General features: G+C 37.3%; 1 protein-coding gene across 1 annotated transcript in view; it reads right to left on the bottom strand.

Annotated features, from left to right (window-relative positions):
- The window catches only part of DOCK3 (dedicator of cytokinesis 3), a 199621-nt gene that overhangs the window by 159033 nt on the left and 18330 nt on the right, over window positions 1–22258 (bottom strand). The window contains exon 5 of the mRNA XM_009321865.1: window positions 20230–20326. Within this exon, the coding sequence (XP_009320140.1) occupies window positions 20230–20326 (97 nt within the window). The remainder of the gene's footprint in view (window positions 1–20229; window positions 20327–22258) is intronic.

Here is a 22258-nt window from a genome sequence, read left to right as displayed (position 1 = left end):
AAATGAAAATCAGAATTCCCTTATACATGAGTATTTTCTCCTTACTGAGAGTAAGGATTCTTTATGCTTCTCTGAGCTATTTCAATCTATGCAAACTCATACTGATGTATCAACATTTTTAACAGTAATGCTCATTTGTGTCTCAGACATATTATGTGCCTCCCCCTACTATTACGAAGAAGGGAAATGAATGCAGGAGCTACTGCTCTTATTTATGCAAACCATCTATGATACTCCTACTTCAGAGCATGACAGACGGAGAAATAAAGGGCAGGTCATGGGATCCACACGCTTAAAACAACAACTGTTACTACTAACTAAATAACTGTCCTTTCTTATGTGTTCAAGTTCAGATTTCAATGTTTATACATAATGAACAGAATTTTTCCTAAAGAGAAAGACCCAAAGAATATCAGTTGTGTCAATGACTAGTACCATTTGGCTGGAGCCTCTGCCTCGGCTTCCAGGTCAAGGACACAAAGCTAGTAAAAGCAGAAGTTGTTTTATTTGGCACCCCTGCTGATACCAACATCTCTGAACCATGCAGGCGGTGTTGGCTATGCTTAGGTGCAGAGCATCTCTATGTTTTAGAGAAGATGCTTCCAGACAGCTAATAGCAAATGGAAACGCACTGTATGATCAACTCAGATACTCTGTGACAAGACGGCTTGGGTTTCAGAACAGCCAGAAATATTGTTAAGACGAGTCTGACCCATCAAAGTAAGACTTGTATAAACAAGCAATTTCTTCTGCCTTGACAGTAAATGCAGCACCACATATGGCCTCAGGAAGAATACTGGTAAAGTAATAACTGATTCAAATGCAAGCTAAAGATAAGCTTCTTCACCCTATGAAAGCATGTGTGAAGCAGACTAGCTGTAAACTCTGGCACCGAGCTGATAGCCACCTCATAATACAGCAGGACTGAAAACATATTACAATTTAGTAGTTAAACAAAAAGCACAAAAAGAAAAAGTAGAATGTAGCAAGCAGGATGTAAATTATAAATAAAGCCTGGTTTCAAATACCTGTTTTTACTTGTTCTGTAAAACATGCAAGCTTTTGGTAAATAAAAAATTAAAATAGTTAAAAGATGAGAGGCAGAGCTGCAAATAAAAAGCTAATAGAAAACAGCTACAACTCCCAGGATAAAGAATTAATTCAAACCTCTTCAATTCAAAAATGTTTGTTCCATGCATGTGACAATACCACTGCAAATATTTGTAATGGACCTGTGGCAGGCAGCTGTTAAAACTGCAGATTTTAAACAAAGATCCCAATAACATCAGAACAAAAACATGTTTTTCCACTTAGGGCAACTCATTATTATAAAAAACAAGTATCAAAGCATTCCTGTTAGCGTGGAATATTGAGGGTTTTTTTCATCTATTCTAAATAGGGTCACCTTCTGAGATAGAAGTTAGGTGTTTTCACTAGTGCTTAAAATGTAATAGCATGCTCCATAGACAAAAGCCAAAAGAAAAGAAAGAAAAATATCATTACGCAGGCTAACACTCGGCTTAGGTATAATGGCTAAAAACTCCAGTTAATAAATAAGTCAAGCATTATGTCAGCATTATTTCCTGACTGAAACACAGCACATCTGGCAGTGCAGTGCCCTCAAGTACACTACTGATTCTCAACTGCTGAATCAGTACAGTCTCAAAAGCAAAAGAACTAGTTATTGACTCACCCTTACACCTTCACACAGCATCTGAACGATTTCTGGTGATCTCCCACTCAAAGATATCCAAAATATCTGCTGTTCTCTACAGCGTTTGAAACATAAGTAAGCCAAAAAAAGTATTGAATGTCAATCTTTTCCACAGTTTATATATAAATAGCTGAAAAGCGTGTCTTTGCCAAGTAGATAAAAGTCATGAAAAACCATAAAGAATATATTTAAAGGGGTACAAGAATTAGCATATCATCTCTGAAAGACATCACTAGAGAAAGACTCCTACAAAACTATTAGACTTTTGCATACAATTCTCTTGCCTGAAAGAATATAAAACACATCAGTGTAGTATATCCACTACTTCGTAGCATTTGTTTTGTATTTTAGTAGTGCTGTTTTTCTACACAGCTGGTCCTGACTAAACAGATTTAAAGACTCATCAATTCCAAGACTATAAAGGATTATTGTGATTATCTAGGCTGACTTCCTGCAGGGCACATGCCATAGAAACTCGCTCACAGATTGCTGCGACATAATTCCTCTAAGATAATGTGGCAACAAATCATTTAAAATACAATCCAGTCTTGTTTTAAAGAAATCAGTAACAAAGAAGCAACTGCTTTGCATGATTCATTTATTGTTAATTACCCTAATTATTAAGAAGTGGCTTCATTTCTATTCTGAATTTGCATGGCTTTGGTTTGTGAATACTGGACTTTGTTGTATCTTTTTTGACAGAACTGACAGATTGAGACAGATTTTTGACAGATTACCTCAATTAGCAATCATCTACCTGAAACCTTTCTCCATGTACCCATTTATAAGTCATAAACAGGCTAACTCCTCACTGAACTTCTGCAGTTTGTCTGAATAAATGTACAAAGTAATTTCTTCACTCTGTATTCGTCAGGCTTCTGCTGGAATATTATTCTCACTTTTATACATTTACTTCTCTAGATATGTATTTTTATCTATTATACATTGAGAAGGTGTGGATAAACAGGTAATTCTTTAAAGCAATAATGAGAATATCCAGAAGACATGATATATTCTAAAGGTTGGGTTTGACTGTTTGGCTGTTTAGTCTAGAAATGACAAGAATTAGGAAAACAATTTAAGTAAAAAACTTGCAGGAAAGAGGAGTGGAATAATCTTTTCTCCTTGTCCATGGCAAGTAGAATAAGAAATAACAAGCAGTAAGGAGATTCAGCACAGGCTTCAGAAAAAGTCTTTAAAAGTATGGGCCAAAAAGTACTGAACTTTGAGAGGTTGCAAAATACCCGTCATTACAGATACAGATTTTTTTTATAACAGGCAAGACAAGCACATGTTGAAAATGCCATAGTTAGAAGTTAACTTGCCTTAAAGGAGGTTAGATGGATAGATATAGCACATGTTCTCCAAGAGATGTGCCCTGGCTGACCCAGGCTAATTATCTTTTCTGACCTCAAGAAAAGTTAGGTAACCTTAAGATCCATTCTAGGTCTTCCCCTCCCATTCTAGGTTCCCCCTCCTATCACACTCCTTGCCTTGTAAGAATCAAGTATCGCAGATCATCTCTGAATCTTTCTAGCTTTTCCACATCTACTCTGAAGAGGACACTGCAGAATCAGTAGCAGTTGCTCAACAATCACCTCATTTAGTCTATACAGAGATTTTTTCAATTACTCTTCTCCTTTGCCCCCCAAGATGGCCCCCTGCCTATAAAGGCAAGACTTCTTACCCTTTTAGCTATCAAAATCAAGATAGAGGCTGATGTTCAATTGGTTAGCCATAATAACGTTTCATCATGGTAAGTGTCATTGCACCTCAGGACACAAACACCATCTGTAGGTCCCTTCTATATTTGGATGTATTAGAATAGATGTTGTTTAACGAGCCAAGTATCTGACAGAAACTGTACAACTTCTGAACTAATCATTATTTAACTTTCTACTTCTGCATCATCAGCAAATTTTATGAGACTGCACCATTTTTTTCTGATTCCTATTATGAGAATACTGAATAACAACGAGACAAGAACAGATCCTTGCAGGTTCTATTACTAGCAGCACATTTGAATAACAATTCTCCATTTTCAACCGCTTTGTTATCGATTCATCTGTTTTTAAACCATTTAGTAAATGCTATATTTAATTCTGCACTGTTAATTTCTTTAATCATAGTGGAAGGGAACGTTAGTTAATGCCTGCAGAAGTCCTACATTTACTGTTAACTTTATCAATGCAACTTGTAATCAGATTTATGGACGTGCACGGTTTCTCTCTCTGACATGGTTGACAATTTCTGAAGAGAAGGCTAGCACTAGAAAACAGGGAAACACAACTATGAAGTTTTAAGGTCAGAAAAGATAAGTGGCCTGGGACAGTCAGGGCACATCTCCTGAAGAACATGTGCTACAAGCCGTGTTAGTGAGATATGGACTGGACAAATGGATTATAAGTTGGGTGGGAAATTGGCTGGACTGCCAGGCTCAGAGGGTGGTCGTCAACACTACGTAGACCAGCTTGTGGCTGGTTCCTAGTGCCATCCCTCAGTGTACCAACATCTTTGTTAATGATCTGAATACTGGAATAGAGTGCAGTCTCAGACACTTGGCAGATGATACCAAGCTCGGGGGAGCAGTCACCACACTGGAGGCTGCTATTCAGAGGAGCTTCCTCGACAGGCTGGAAAAACAGACCAACAAGAATCTCACAAAGTTCTTCCAAGGCAAATACAAAGTCCTCTTCATCTGGGATAGAATAACCTTATGCAACAAGGGCAGGCAGCAGCTTTACGGAAGACAACCTGGTGATCCTGGTGAAGAAGCTGAACGTGAGCCAGCAATACTATCCTTTCAGCAAAGACCAGCCATGTACTAGGCTGTATTAGCAAGAGGGTAGCCTGCAGGTCAAATAAGGCAATTCTTCCCCTCTATTCAGTAGTCATGAGACATCTGGAGTACTTATTTACCATGTACAACTGCCAGATGGGAATACTTAGAAAAGATGGATCCAGATTCTTCTCAGAGGTGCACCAGAATAGGAATAAAGGCAACAGACGCTGGAAATTCCAACTAGATAAAAAGGAAAACATTTTTCCCTTGTGGGAAGTCAACATTTAGAACAGATTTTTGCCCAGAGAGGTTGTGGGATCTTCACAAATATTCAAAACTCAGCGGGACAAGATCCTCAACAACCTGCTCTATAGGTTCTGCTTTGAGGAGGAGGTTGTACTGGAGACCCCCAGAAGTTCCTTCCAATCTACAGGATTCTATGATTCTGTGCTTGTAAGACTTAAGACACAGCAGTAGAACTCCCCGTGAGCCATGAGAAGATCCTTCGCCTGGTTCTGTCTGATTTTTAAGCCAAAACTCTATGATGGAGATAACAAGCACAGCAATAATCAAGTTCCACAATAGAACAGTTTGCGATAACCAATATAATAACCCCTGCCATTAGACTATTACAAATAGCATAAAAACTCTTTTTATTAGTAACCACTCATTTATTACATTAAAGCGTAACACTGTGGCAGCACAGTCAGTTTAATCCACCAGAAATACATGTTGCTGAAAAAAAAGCAAGTAGTCTCAAGACCCCTCATTGTCTGAACCTGTTGTCTCCTTTCCATGCACTATGACTGGCACTTGTACAGTGAGCCGCATCAAGAATCTAATCTGCCAGAAAAACAGCAACAGAATTAAAGATGGTTAGCATTCAGCCAGATAATTCCCTAATTCCCACTGCACAGCCACACAGACACTAGTGTATGCATAAGTACAATAAGCCACATACATTATGAAGCCTGACTTCTCAAAGCTCATTCCTGTCTGAATTACCGTCTGCTTCACAATATGGCTGAAATCGCACTGCAGTCCTTCCTATGGCAGGAGCAATAAAATCACATTTCTTCCCTCTGCGCTGTCACATATTTCCAAGAACATTAATTTTTTTGGTTGGACTGAGTGAGAACTGGTAAAGAGATTCCACATAATAGGGCAGGGGGGTAGAAGAAAGAATGAAAAGAAAGGGGATTGTCTAGAGCATTCAAAGGGACACCCATCAGAAGGCCCTGGCCAGGCCAACTTGACAACCCCTAACAAAAGATCATTCATAAGGTATAGCTTTCTGATCTCCTCGAATAAAATGAGAGAACTCCATCAGAAAAACGGTGTTTTTCACTGCACAATAATGTTCTAAAAAACAAACAAACAAACAAACAACAAACAACAACAAACCAACCGGATCAAATTTAGCATCATCTTGTAATAATACACTGAGATAGTACCACTATTTGCATCAGAAAGTCACACACAATGTATAAATGTGTCAGCTTATCGTCCAGGTAAGAAAATTCTGGGGTTTTTTGGCAATGTCTGTGAGCTACCCAGTTATGTATTTCCCAGATCTACCTACAAAAAAAAAACCCTGAAAGATGGTAGTGAAATTAAGAACTAAGGTATTAAAAAATTGTATCTTAAAACAGGGTATGGCTTTTCTAGGATAAAACAGACAACTAGAAAAGATTTATTTCAGATTGTTTCACACAGAAGAATTTGTTTTAAATAAGGAAATGTGCCTAGTGTCTGTCTTTCCTCTTTCTGCAACTATTTCAATACTACTATTCTGTGCTTTATCTAACACAGCAATGCCATTGGTTTCAATAGAAATATCAAATCACAATTATGTTATTTCTAGACTACTATGCTGGTAACGGAATAACTCTTAAATAGAATGCTTGCATTTAGATGTGTTTCTAATGTAGATTTACATGATGACAGCCAACAGTATTACAGTGAGAGCTGACATGCCTGCAATTATTGTCAGATCTGAGACAGCAAACTCAGCAGCTACTTCAGAGTATGACACCGAAATCCAACAACAAGCCTAACTGGCTCATTAAAATCATCCTCCCAATTCCAAACTTGTCAGCGATGCTGCTAGTTCCCCTAAAACAAACTGCCATTCTGTTTACGTTCTGTGACACAAGGGCCAGACAAAAATTGACAGAAAACATCTTTGGTTTCTATCTTCTTAGCACTGGATTGGTCACAATATTTTCCTCTTTTGAAAGGCAACAGGATATCCCCATTTCACTATCTTTAGTGCCTCTTCAAGTAATAACTGAAACATCTCTGTATATCCCTTTTTGTCAGCTAAATGAATCATCCAGAGAATTTTTTAATTGCAGGAAAAATGAAGTCAACACTTATTCTACTTATTCCCTTTCATAACAGTTAGAGTAACAATTAAACAACAACAACAAAAAAGTAGTTTAGGAAAGCAGGAAGTACCCGATAAAATTTAGGAAATAGAAGAAAACATACTAAGGTTTCATCAAAATGAAGACTAGTACATGCATCACTGGGACTGACTGGGAAGTAACTGACAAGGAACCAGGGAAAGGGAGATGAAGAGTTAATGAGAAGCTCAGATTGGGATCCTGAAAAAGAATGAGACTAAAAGGGACAAATGATGGGAGAATAGTTCGATGGAAGGAATGGAGTAGCCAAGCTCCCTGTATAAAAGTACAAATCAAAGTTTCCCAGTGTTTAGGGTGAAGGGTTTGTTCGTTTGTTATAACATCTGAGGTCCATTGAATAATTGACACGAGTTCTAAGAAACTTAGGGTTGGTCTTCAGAGGACAGTGGTGTGTCAATTCAGAACTGATCTGCCACATTGTACAGGTCTTTTTGACTGAGCAGGAGAAAGATGACAGGGTTTGATGTCTTCTAAAAAAAGCACTCAATGTTTAAGCAATATGCATCTCCCTATTCAAAGTGACAGTATAGTTTCTTTTAAAAAAAAATTATATTTTTTAAATATTAAAAATACACCACATCTACCTAAGGATCCAGCACAGGGACCAGTAACTTTCAAGATCAAAAGTTTCTGTCACCACATACATTTAAATAAAATGAAGATACTAGCAGTATCTATACACGATACCTTTAAAGTTTTTTCATTGTCACAAAAAAACCCACCACAGTGGTTAAGATCTTTTCTTCTTCTTCCCTGTCTTCCATTCTACCAAATATTCCATAATTAATATTTTTATATACAGTAATTTAATTAACTCCATTAACTCTATCAACACATTCATGAAAACCTGCCATACACCTGTTTCTTTGCACCTTCATTTTCATTAGTAAACACAGAAAACAGCATTAAAAAGAAACCTCTGCTGCTGTTCTCTCTCAGTTTTCCCAGAAAATAAGTTAACTTTCCTTTAGTATTATGAGCCAGTATGCTATGCTACATTTTAGAAATTCATTAAATCCTATCTGAGCAGGTTCCCAAGCACGTCCCTCTAATAACAAAATAACAAGTCCGTTTAATAGTATTAGTAAACCCACTTAAAATCACTAGATACTCACTAGGCAGAAATCTCATCTGCAGAGAAACTGCAGAAGTTTATCTCGCTGTGGAAGGTAACTGGCCCCGCGCACTTCAAATTAAACTTGAGCTATTCAGGTCAAAACAAAAACTCTGAGACCAAAAATGTTACTACCTCACTCCTTAAAAATGGTAACTCAGTGCTTCTTCAGTATGCGCTCTGCAAGATGGCTAAGATTGCCAGGTGAAATATATAGAACAAAAAGACTTTATTAACTATTACCTCAAGTTTGGAGGCTATCGGGAAAAATGAAGGAGGAAGGTACAGATGGATTCCCAAAACAAAATGACTGCCTTCAACCCTTTATTGGCCTACCGTGACTCGAAACAAAATATTAAATGCTGTCAGGAGCAGAAGGTGTGGAAAAGTAATAGCACTAGGATCACTATTAGTACTTTAACGGTTGTATTAGAAAACACTGACAATACAGGCACCTGTACACAATAAACTGAGCTTAAGCTAATGCATAGAAGAAATCTGTAAGCATTATTCTTAAGTCAAAGAAAGACTTACAGTAATATAATACTTATAAACTTGCATCTTCGATAAACATCAATGCAATGCTTCTATCAAAAGGTATTAACTAGTGGATTAAACAAAAGAGAAGCTCAAACTCCCCCAAATCATCTGCTGAGTGACAGCACAGGAACGTGCAGCTCCTCAGTCCACTCACCCGCCGTCTACACAACTGCCGCTGCTGCCAGAAAGGACGGGGTGGGAACGGGTCACGGGGCGGGGGGGCAGGAAGGAGACAAACTGCCTCTTTCAGCAGCAGTGCCAGCTTACATCAGCTTGAAAAGTCCAGAGAGGTATTAAATAACAGTCTCCCTTTCCTTCTGAAAGGATGCAATCTCAGCTTCATTTCTGAATGCCTGCTCTTGCACAGATTACAGAGCAAGCATTCACAAATTCCCCATCACCTCTCAGGACATATCTGAAAGAATAAACTGAAATCTGCTCCATCAACTGCAATCTAATTTAGATCAAACAGCTAACGCTCGAATGGCAAAGAACATAAAAGATACCGCTATTTCCCCTGCTTCATAAAGGTCTTTGAATTCCAACTACTGTCATTTTACTGAAAAAAAAAAAAAACCCAATCAGATAAAGAACTTGGGACTCAGGATCTTCCAAATTTATGAAAAGTCCTTTCAGCCCAGGGACCCTTCACCAAAAGGGTTGTCAGGCATTGGAACAGGCTGCCCAGGGAAGTGGCTGAGTCACCATCCCTGGAGGCATTTAAAAGACGTGTAGATGAGGCGCTTAGGGACATGGTTTAGTGGTGGACTTGGCAGTGCTAGGTTAACGCTTGGACTCCATGATCTTAAAGGTCTTTTCCAACCTAAATGATCCCATGATTCTATGATATTCCAAAATTCACACACAGCTCAGCAAAACACAGTGAAAAGACAGAATTAATATCGTTATATTAGCCCTAGAAAGCCTTGTGACAAGTCACACGTGCATGCAATCTTAACTGCCGAGGATAAAACTTTAAGCGAAAGAGTGGACTTTCAATAGCATTTTTCAAAAGCAATTAAAATTCTTCGGACCCAACGCTATTACTTCCCCCCTCGCCCCTAGAATCGGGGGTCCTACATTTCCTGCATCTCTGCACTTGCTTGTGCAACAGCCACAGAAGCCACTCTCAGCCACACACACGCGAGATGCAATATTTGGCCGAGTAGTGTTCGTGTACCTCCAGCATTTGCCGTCCCCTTCGGAACAATTAGCAGCAGCATGCGTTTCTGCTGAAGGAAAACAAACTAGAGACCACATCAACAGGAAGCCACTGATACAAAGAGGTGTATGTGTATCAGTGGCTATTATCAGAAAATAATATAATCCTGCACTTGATTTATGTTTTCCATTATTTCAGCAGCGGTTTTTTCTGTAATATGTACTAGATCTCATCTAAACACATTGGATCTGGAGCTATCAGTGGCAGTGAGTACTGGCACTAAAAAGAAATGGGTATTTGTTTTATAAGCCATCAGGGTGCCCTAAATTCATTTATCTTTTGGAATTGACTTTTCATATCACCTGATGGATTTATTTATTTTTTCCTCAAAGGCAGTATGTTATTTTTAGGGGTAAATGTACAATCATAAAGTATCTTCACTACCTGAAGAAGCTCTTACTATACAGTACAGTGACAGCAGCTAAAGACTTTGAAATCAAACTTGGCAATCAGTATTTTTTTTATATTTAATCAACATTTATGACTAAAACCAAAGCTGTATCTATGAACGATCAGCTAGCTCAAGGCTCTGCTTCTCAATTAAAAATGAAACAAAACCACCATGAAATTTATAGGAATGTAAACAAAAAAATGTGAGAAGTTACAGTTGCCTCACAGAAACCTCTCCCAATTTCTTTATTTTTGTTTCTTTGTATTCCTTCTATTTTAAGCGATCTTTCTGTGTAAAACATAGTATGATAACTTCTATTAAACCATAAAACTTGAGGAAATAGGCAGAAGAATTTCTGAAAGGAGAACACATTTCTCCAAAGGCCATGAATCACTCTTAGCTCAAAACTAAGATGCAACCAATTCAAGGAATTATGCGAGTGGTTTCCAAAGATAAAATTTGTATTTCTTTCCCCCTTTTTCATTCCAACATTCACAAAAAACATACGTTATGAGAAAATTACTCAAAGAGAAAGTCAAGCACACAAGAAAATGAGGATAAACAATAACTGAAATTAGCCCTGGCTCCTGTACGTATGCTTTACAATAGTTTCTAATTGCACAACCACATGCAGAACCCCTCTTTATTTTGACCAATTAATGAACAGCCATCCAGATTTTCATTATCATTTGTGGCTCAATCTATGGTTCTTGGGGCTTAGTTTACTAAAAATTATTCAACTCTTACCACAAAGGCAGATATTCCCCGTTCCTAATGATTTCTATATAACAGCATCCATGTGCTTCAAACCTACAACATTTTTGTGAAAACACATGCAAGACTAGAGATATTATCTCGGTTTTACAGAGAGATTTTTGTATAAAAGCATCCCCTAATTTTGTGCAACTAGCTTGTGATAACTCCTATAACATCGACATGGAAGATGGAAGGTCACAACGCTCTCTGAGGGAGAGCATTGCATTTTCTTCATTTTAAGAGTGGCTCTCCCTCTTTCTGGAAGTCTTTGTCACACTCACTATTCACTGGAGAATAACTGAAACATATGAAGAAGGAAGGGGGTTTACAGCCTCATTACCATATACCATATGGTAAGTGACCACAAATTTAAAGGTCTTATCATAACTCTTACAGAAAAAGTAGACTAAACTGAGAACACGGGCATTTCCCTGGTTCTTGAATGCTTGCCTTTGCAATCCTACTTATACTTTCAGAACAGTTTTATTTTACGAGTTACCTCTACAGTATATCCATAATCATGTGGCTGGAAGTTGACATAAGAGAAAAGAAACACGACTTTAATATCTTGTTAAGTGTTTTAATTTCACCTTAATACCTTATGTAAAATTAAGTATCTATCCATTTGCCAGACTTATCGCTGAGTTTTTAAATTAAGATGCATTTTTATTCCTGTTTGTTTAGAAGGACACAATAATCAACCATTACCTCCTGCCCAGCCAAATGCAACAATGCAGAGAGTAATCAAATTTGGCAGGCCAAGCGCTGGCTGTCCACTGCTGCAGCTACAGTGCTCTGTTGCTCCAGCCACAGGTTTTTATAGTACGCCTGTGCATACACCAATTCTCATAACCCTGATTTTCTACCCCTCCCACCCATAAAACTTTGTTACCCACTCCCCTTAGAAAACATATATATTTGTGTTATATATAGATCCTAAATTTACAATAATTATCAATAATTTTAATTATTATACGTTAGTTACCTTTTCCTCTCTACATCTTAAGGATAGAAACAACAGAAAGTAATGTAAATCAGGATAAGACTGAAGGACACTTCTTGATACCACATGGACAACAGTGACATACAGGCTGCCAAAAGGACAGATGTTCTTTGCTTTTCTATTTAAAAAAAAAAAAAAAAAATCTGTCTTCTATAAAATTAAATCCAACAAACTGTCTTTTTAGTTCCAATAAATACCCACTAGGGATGATCAGTCTTTTTCTTTCTAAGCTCTACATGTGCACACAAGCTTGCTCACTCACTCCAAAATGCCAGATTGCCAGTTCCCCCCCCCCCTTCTCTAATTTTCTGTTCTTTAAAAACAAAACAAAACCAAAACAAACTGCCACGTTTCCTCAAAATACATCTTTGGAAGACTAAAGTCAAACCACTCTAACATTTGCCTCTATTTCAAATGCAATTCTGTCATAACATCATACTGGGAACAACCCAGGTGAATGTCTCCAGTTACAGATGAAGAAACCCTCAAACTTCTGTTTGGGTTTTTGGATTAAAACCCCTAGTCTAATGTAATTAAGTGTTCGGTATGTTTACAGTACAAAAGAAATAGTTTGAAAGCACCTGCAGGTCAGCCACTGGTTTCCCAGGATTAAATTCGTTCTGTTTCCTTGCTGGTTGTCTGTTCAAAGCTAGTGTTAAAACAGCATTCAATAAAATCAAATTCCCATGTTTTAATACTGCACATGTACTTTACATGTATACTGTAACAATGTTTTCAGCATGCAGTAGCCTGGATATTGTTCTAAAAGGAAAGAGCTCTTTGTTAACTAAAAACTAGCTAATACTTCAAAAATCTAAAATTAATCTCAAAAACAACCCCTCCAAATCCCCCCCCCCCAATTTGCTATGAATTTCAGTATCAGGAAGGCAGCTGTTCTCTTCTATTTACCAAAATAAAAGAGCATATCATGACCTCCCGTATCAATGACTAAGTAACATTCTCCTACCAAGCAAGAAATTATTAAAAACACCCTGCACATAGTTTGTCACAGTAGGACTTGCCAAGGACACCAGAAGATGACTTACATTTAATTCTATCTTTATTTGTAAAATCTATTAAAATCTATCCATCTCCATGGTAACTCAAAACATACATTCCTCCCATACAGTCTGATTAATACTTTGTAGTTTTTGTTTTATAGTCAACCTTTTGTTTGTTTGTTTGTTTGAAAACACGTAAGAACTGTCTAGTTGATCCTAATAATCTTTAATGATATCACGAACCTGTATGTGGAAGCAAATGAAAGGTGAAATGTACTGCATATATTGCTCCTTGTTATACTGTTCTTTAAATCCAATAAACTAGCCATAAGCTCTGTGGTCTTCCAAGGAAAGTAACTTTCAAACCAATTATTGTAATTTTTTCAAATTTTAATGATAGAAGACTTGCTTAAAAACTAATCTTATTTTACACTCCTAAAAATTTATGCCTACTTCTAATTCCTTAAAGCTCACAGACTTCCACAAATCACTCTCATCACTATGAGAGACCAACTGCATTAAATCTCTTAAAAATAGGGAAGGGAAAAATAATAATCATCGGAATCCTTTATAATCTTAAAATATGAAGCACTTAAACTGAACTTCAGCAAGTTAGTGCTAACGGGGAGATGTACTGAAATGGACTGCATTTTATGGCAATGACCTAATAAACATTAAGTATAGATTCTACGTTATGACTGTTTCACCAAAGAAGAAATGTAGAGGTCGTGACATCCACTGAAGACCTCCAAGAAACCATAGCTAATAAATTTATGTAAATGCAAGTCTCAATTTAACAAAGCATGAGAAGGACTTTTACTCAACTTTCCAAAGACAACATATCTAAGCAGTGTAAAAGCCTACGATTTTAGGTACAAAAACTTCTAACTGCCTAAGGTAATAAACAGACATAACTCACACTGTGACAGTTCTATATTGCGGTCTTTATTCTGATCCCCACAATTCAAGAAAGATGCGGACAGACTGGAAAGGGTCCAAAGGAGGGCCACAAAGATGCTCAAAGGGCTGGAGAACCTGCCCCATGAGGAAAGACAAAAGGAGTTTGGTCTTTTCTCCCTGGAGAAGGAGGCTCAAGAGGACCTCATCACAGTATTCTAGTACTTAAATGGCGGCTACAAAGAGGATGGAGGGTCTCTCTTCACAAGGAGCCACATGGAGATGACAAGGGGCAACGGGTCTAAATTGCACCAAGAGAGTTTTCATCTCAACATGAGAAATTTTTTATAGTAAGAACAATCATTCACTGGAACAACCTGCCCAGGGACGTGGTCGAGTCCCCATCACTGGATGTTTTCAAGATGCAATTGGACAGGGTGCTAGATAATCTCATCTAGGCTCCCTTTCCCACAAAAGGTTGGACCAGATGATCTTTCGAGGTCCCTTCCAACCTGGGCTATTCTATGATTCTGCGATTTGTCTCCAGCTTCCCCTTCCATGACTGAACATACCAAATTATAAAAACATCCACCTTACACATACAACACTGAAGTGTTCATCATTCTGCATTCTCCAAATCATTCTGCACGTACCATTCATGACCCAATCAAGAAAAATTTTCAAGTATTTTCTAGTAATCAAATGACAAATTTGCTAAATGCCTCTGATTAGGTTGCTAAGCAATCAGATGTTTTCCCAGTGCACTGTCCCCTTTGAGAAACTGAAGAACTAGATGCTACTGAAAGGGGAAATACTTACTCTTAGTTTCCCTTATATTCTGTGCAGCACTTAACAAGACTATCAGCTGCCTCAAACTCCTATCTGAGTTTCTTGCCACTCCATGAAGATCCACCCTTCACTCCAACCATAGAAAGATATAAAAATATCCATAATACTGCCAAACATTAGAATATAGGACTAGGGATAATAAAGTGGTAACTTTGAGTCTCTCTGTTAGTGTCAACTGGGGCCAGACAAGCTCTTAAGATTCTTTTTAGATGTTTCTTTCACAATGCCTGAACAATCACCCTAAAAGATTTTCCTATTTGCAGGTAACCTTGAAAATTACTCAGAAAAAGGAAAGAGGACCACATATATGTGCAATACCATCTCTGTACATACGTCTCAGTACAAATACCTCATCTTTCCAGGAGTTTGCTTGCACAGAACTATAAGTGTGTATGAAATATGCTCAGCCTTGACTTTCCATCCTATTCCTTCAAGGGAGACCTTCTGAAGTAGACCTCAGATGCAGCACGTCTGTTTTAGATCATACCACACTTTTTTCTGTCTACATAGTTTAGAAAATGCATCAGCTGTTCCATGTTTTATCAGATGTGAAGCAAAAGGCATCTCAGTAAGTAAAAATGTCTCATAAAATGCTCCATACAAGAGTAAACTACGTTAGTGATTCATTGAATGGCTTTTTTTTTTTTTTTAAGATGAGTTTTGAACTAATAGTTCAATTTTAGGGACACCCTAAAACACCCAAATCAGATAGTGTCAATTGCACTAATGCTTTTACCCACTCTCTTTTACTTGATAGGATCCTCAGAAAATTTAAAAGGAGCCAGTAAGAAATTTGTTTCAGACTCAGCTGGCAAAAATTCCATCTATTCCCAATGCCATTAGGTCTTACTCCTAAAACTAAACGAGAAGTCACTCCACACTCTTCCCCCTGCTCCCCTTCTGCATAAAAGTAGCAAATTACCTTTATTGATCTGACCAAATTCTAAATTGGGCAATTATGTTTGGCCTCTCTACAGTCATCTGGTATTTCAACAGAAACAGTCCTCACATCACATCTAAACTCTGAGGGTGGGTTTTTTTTTTTTTTGTTACTGTTAAAATAGCTACTATGCTCCAACTGTGAGTTTCAGTGATCTCTTTAGCTGACTTAACAACTCACAGGAGTCTTGTTTGACCTAATTAACTAAAGCTCACAGAGAACTTGCGGATCCTTTATTTAGAAGTAGTATAAAAATAACAAATCTTATCAACACATAAAAGGTATGAGAGAAAGTTATCTACTTTATTGGTATTATTTTTCTGTCTCAGTGGAAGTCATATACTGGTCTGGGCAACTACATGAGAGCCACACACATGCATTTCACCGTAACAAATGCAATTTTGCATCTTTATCCACCCCTGTGCCTACAGAAGTCTCTCCAAGGTTTGTTCTTGCTTTTCTGCTCTCTCTTCCTTGTCCCTTTGGAGTAGTCACAAGAACAAGTTCAGTTGCCCATAGTGGTACCAATCATAATCTTTTTTTTCTTCCCTCTCCCACTCCATATTAAGTACAATATTGGGGAAGGGAATCACTGGCATCTTCTGTTTATAAGCCTTTGTAATACTGAGAAAGGATAAGTAGAACGTTCTTTTAAATTTCTTAAGCTTCCCATAAAACGAAATAGGCATCTAATCCAAATTAATCTAAATAACAATATGGATTATTTGAGCCAGGCAAAATAATAACACAAGATAATGGGGTCCATACACTTAGTGACAATATATGTACATATGTGTATGTATGTGCATACATACACTCACACATATGTACACACACACACACCTGGTCAGCTACGGTAATCAGAAACTCTACCCACATTATAAGCAAATCAGTATACAATGTTTACATAGAACAGATTTTAAACACTCAGTTCCTGTGAACTCCCTCCCAAAGATTTTGTACAATGGCAGTGAAAGTAGGAAAGTCCAAACCAAGTAGGTTAAATGGAACAGTAGCCTTTTTTTGACAGAAAGTAGTTACTAAATCTTACTGTTTCTGTGCTCATCTTCGAAGGCTGGATACAGACAGATCAGAAAGCAAAGAACTGCTTTTTTATTTTCCAGTGTCATGACACTATATCTATCTGCACACAGATTACATATTCACATGGGGGGAAAAAAGGGCTCTTTTGTATCCCAGAACCATAAAAGTCATATCATCTTTCCTCCTTGAAAAGTATTAAATATTTTAATTCTATTACTGATTACTCAGTAACAAATAAAGGTGATTTTTAGATAGAATTTTTAACTAGGTTATCATTACTACTCCAAAAAATACCCAATATAAATAAGAAAAACCCTGAATAAATTTTCTGATAGCTTCCATACCAGTATTATTTGTATCCCTTTCCAATTTTAGAGAAACCTCCTGCATTTTCAAAAAGCTTATTGTTTTGTTAGTATTTAAAGGCTTATAATATCAGAATCCAACTACTCAGAGCATAACATGATATTACAGTAAAGCAAAGAAAACACCATACATCTTTATTTCAAATTCCTTTCAGGCACAGCCCTTCCTTTAAGAACTCATTGCACACAAATGCCTTTATCTCCACAGTATCAGCTTCCAGTTCTACTAAGATTATCACTTGGCTTTCACCTTGATAGCAAAAATTACAAGAATATCACAGCCCTGTGTAGTACAGTGAACTCAGGCTTATCTTTCCAATATATATTTCACAGACCTACAAACTAAAATTACTGCACAACTCTTATAACTCAAACCTATTCAAGCTTCCCCATGCACAGTTTCTCCCTAGTAATAGCATGGACTCTCTGTGGTCAGAGAACCAAGGAAGACTGCCAATATTTTACACGAACTAATTTTCTACAACTGTCTCTCTCAAAGTTGTGCTTCACTTTGCCCTTCCATTTCTCACTGTTCTCCTCCTCCCTCCAATATTTTTTCAGCTGAGCTATTTTATCTTGGAACAACATAGCATCCCTCTTCAGGCAGTGTTTTAATCGCTCCACGCTTCCTGGGTATTAGATTCCAGTTCCTATTGTTTAACTGAAAGGCAAATACAAACCTTACAATGTATCTCAATATTACTACAGCAATTTCTTGGAATTTTTAATTGAAACAAACCTGGTCTTTCAAATGATAATTCAATTACAAAGTTTGCCAAAAAGCACAAGATGAACATTTCAGCCTATTCAAAGATATTAAGAGATGCTGTACATTCTGTTTGGCAGTTGTCCTACAGTGCAATACTACTAAATAACGAAGTGCCTACTGTTACCATTTATAGGTACTGACCTACGGAAAACATCTGCAGTAACAACTAGCATTTGAACTTTCACTACAGTAAGAAACTTTTCTACAAAGCTGACTACGCACAGCAGCGTGATAAATAACATTAATTAGATTTCTTACATGATTTGTATTACAGTTTGGGAATAATAAAAAAATTTCTGCTGGTGCTGATCCAACAACAAGCAAGTATTTCCATTTAGTCTCTTAATATATTTTAAGAGATGACCTTACAGCATAGCTTCTAGCCTCAATACCAGTTATAAAATCCTAATCCCAGCTCTGCCACATCCATTTGTGCACCTCAGTACACTTCCTCAGGCTTCGGATTTACCGTTTGTAAATGGGACAAATTTCTGTTACCCACCCACCCACAAATGTCGTAGATTGTTCTTTCATGTCAGAAGAGCTATGGTACTACAACAGTAGTACTGAAGGTAGTCAAACACTGACAGCTTTGTCCAGGGAAGTTGTGGAGTCTCCATTCACAAGAAACTCAAAACCTGACTGGATGCAGTTCTGGACAACCTACTCTAGCTGATCCTACTCGAGAAGGCAGTTGAGCTAGCTGATCTCAAGAAGTCCCTTCCAACCTAAACAATTCTCTGATTATTTCTATATTAGAAAATATTTAGGTTTTGGGGTTTTTTTCTTGGTTTGTGGTGGGTTTTGGGGTTTTTTTTTTGGGGGGGGGGGAGTGTTATTTGTTTGTTTTGGTTCGGATTTTTTTAAAAGTTTCTGGAGAAACCCACCACAAAACAATTTATTTTCTACTCTGAAGCTCTGCCAGTTTCTTCTTGTCACGGAACAGATGTCTCCTTCCAAAGTTCTGTGAAAACAGTAAATTCTTTCCCCTGTTATTTAAGAATACAATAATGTGGTGTACAATGTTATAATAAGTATAATGTGATAGAATAGAAAGCAGTCCCAGAAAGAAAATCACTAAGTGAAAGTTTATAGCTAGAGCTCTCTCTCTCCCTCCCCCCCTTAAGGAACTAGTTTTAACAATAAAAAAGAAATAGATTAGTAGAAAGGAAGTTTAACTCATTTGTAGTTAAAATGATTCCCCTTTCTCCAACTCAATATCATTGCCAGTATTACTGTTGCCGCCTTCATCTGACACTGGGGAGAGAGAAAATCTTACAGGAAGAAAACAAAAAAGATCACTTTATTCACATACACCAGAGAGGTAAATATTTCAAATTGAAAAACAGGGAGTACTAGGTGTAAGAGTGGTATAAAAAAAAGTGTATATACCATGTGCCATGCCCGCCCCCCAATTAGATTGGATGCTACTTTCCAAGAAAATTTCTTCAGAGGCCTATGATCCCCATAGAGGAAGTGGGAGCAATGAAAGTAAAACTGATTTCATAGTAGACTTGATTGCTTTTTGAAGGGAGTACGGAACATGGCTGGCTATGCTAGAGATACACTAGACTCATTTAATTGGATCTTTTCCAGTCTTATTTCCTAGATATCTAACTGCTGTCACTTCAGGTTTAAATAAGGAAACAAAGCTGCTGCAGCTCTATGTAGAGGTATTTCTCTAAAGTAAGGAAAGAAAGGAAATTTGTGCAGAACCTGCAGTTCTTGATCCTAATCCTACAGTTATGGCTTGTAATTACTAAGCTAAAAAGCTAAAAGGGGGGGGGGGACAGGAAAAAAATACTTTCAAATGTACAAGTTCTTTATTTGCTGTTCCATGGGATTTGGCCATTAAAAAAGTAAGAGAAGAACAAAGATGAAAGCAGAGGTAGGTGACATTATGTGGCAGCTACTGAAAATTATATAAAATAGATGAGTATAAAACTCAATACACTTATCTTGAGTGTTTAGTTTTAATAGAGGAAGGAACAATCATACAAAAAGACCTTTTAGTTCTTCCTCTTTCAAACTCTAGATGCTAAAACAAATACTCGCAGACTGTGCTAAATAATTCTTTCAAGTCTTTGATGGGACTTACAGAAGTCTTCCATTTTGAGCTACTAAACACATATACTATTTCTTACATATTTAAGACCACTTTAAAATTGGGGTTTTTTAAACAATGAAGCTTTCAGATCTGAAGGCAGAATTTCAAAACTGCTGGAATTTCCAACATAGCCCATGTGAACCTCACACGATCAGTGATCCTGCAGTTAGCGAACCCCCACTAGATATAAGGAATCTAACAATTCTTACACCGATTATGATTTTTTCCTAATGGACTGAAATGCAGGCAACATATCTCCCAAGATATTTGAGAAGTAAAGTACAATGAGAAGAGTACTGTTCTTACCACATACAACTGTTTCCAGAGCACAGCCCATTCCTGCAGCGTTGCTGTGACTTCAGTCACAACAGAATCTTCAAGCGGAACAACTGTTTCATATTGCCTATACAAGAAGAGGGGAAAAAATTAGGAAAGGTACCCTGGAAAAGGTAGAAAAAGAAATAAATGTCAACATAGTAATTTGTAAAATGCTAGAACTTGAATTTGTTCAACATAAAGGAAAATATCTTAAGAGCAACATTTTGTCTGTTTTAACACTGAAGCAACTCCAGAGTTTTATCAACTGTTCCTCCACTACATTCACAAGAATCGGCTTACGTGAAGCATTTTCTAGTTACCTGTTCAAAATATATAATTTCATTCTAATCAAAGTCAATGAAACACTTTTCATGATTATAGCATGTTAAATTAACTTGCCTGTAAAGTGGGGTTCTTCACTGTTTGTGTCCCTTTTTCTCAAAGCCAGTCCAGCCCTTTTTTCCCCTCCAATTAATATGTTAGCCAATATCATTAACTACGCAAAAGATCTACCATCTATTAACCTTTCCTATCCAGAAAACTTTTTCAATATTGGATATGAAACCCGAGTGAGTTATCCTCTAATCAAAATAACAAGACTTGTCCCTTTGTGGTCAAGATCCTCCATACCCATTAAAAGAGAAGCATAGCGCGCTCTTCTTTCATCACACTGAAATGCAAGAATGTGATAACCAATGTATGTATTGTAATAGCATTATATTATCTGAGCCATCAGTGCCTTGACTTGCCCTTTATGTTGAATGCCATTACTGAAACAAATGTCAGACATTGTAAAAATAAGGTCTATTTCAAGCTTTTGCTCTTTCAGCAATTTTTAAAAAAGAGGGAGCATTAAAAAAAAACAAACAACCCCACACCACATTTGTGAAACACACCCTGTTGGAACAATTTTCCATAGGTCCTAACGTAGCGGTACTGAAAAACACTGGTTTAAAAGGTGTTTTGGGACGAGCAGTGTCAAGTGAGAGACAGCCTCTGCAGCACATCCAACAATCACGAATGACACCGATCCCTTCCTCTTCAGCAGTACAACTGTGCATACAGCTGTTTTGAAATTCTCCTGAAGGGAAGCTACAAACTCCCCATTCCATAACCAGTTTAGGCTACTTCTTCTGTCCTTTGTGCAGAGTTAAATGAGTGCTAACAAGTAAATAGGCGAACAGTAAGAGGTAATTAATTCCAAAAGGTGGTGGTGGGATTGGTTTTGTTTGTTTTTAAAAGAGGACACAGTTAATCATTAAAAAAAAGCCACAGACTTTCATGGCAATATTTCACTTTTGAAAATTCTTACTAGAAATAATTGTGCCACATTAGCTGAAGCCAAAAGTAACAAGCGATGGGGGAGAGGATGATGGAGTTAAGTCACCGTATGTCTCTCTGTATTCTTGGAGCAGAAAACTTATGAAAGAAAAGCTTCAATTCTTCATTTCCAAGCTACCAAAAACTCATACTCACATCAATGACTTAAGCAAATCTTACATTAAGATCCAAAATATACATATATTAGAAACAGAAACATCTTAAAAACCTGGCATAGTCATATCAGGCATGCATTCAACCCACTAAAGCTGGGACTGGGAAGCGCTCATTCATATACATACATACCAGGAGACAAGACAGATCACAATTTTTTCCTATTATTATGCCAATGACCTTATCATTCCCACATTTTGCTGTGGGAAACTGAAACACTGACAGACACTTGGCATCTGAGATTGCGCTCTATTCTACTCCTGCAATGTTTTGGTTTGTTTGGTTTTGTTGTTTTTTGAGTTGGTTTTGTTTTTGTTTTTTTTAATTTGGCCACAGTAAGACAAGGAAATCTCAATTCATGCTTTAACAAATCTCCACAGAGTACGCTTGTGATCTCAAGTATGACACTAAGAATATGATGAAAATCCCAACACCTACTCTTTAGCTCACATTCAAAGATCATTTCAATGGTTAAACAAAAATTCTTCATTTAGTATATAGCATCAAAAGTTTGCTTGACACT

This window comes from Pygoscelis adeliae, unplaced genomic scaffold (assembly GCF_000699105.1).
Source record: "Pygoscelis adeliae isolate BGI_AS28 unplaced genomic scaffold, ASM69910v1 Scaffold94, whole genome shotgun sequence".
Classification (NCBI taxonomy): domain Eukaryota; kingdom Metazoa; phylum Chordata; class Aves; order Sphenisciformes; family Spheniscidae; genus Pygoscelis; species Pygoscelis adeliae.
The sequence above is the reverse complement of the archived record's forward strand: the minus strand, read 5'-3'. Positions and strand labels throughout refer to the sequence as shown.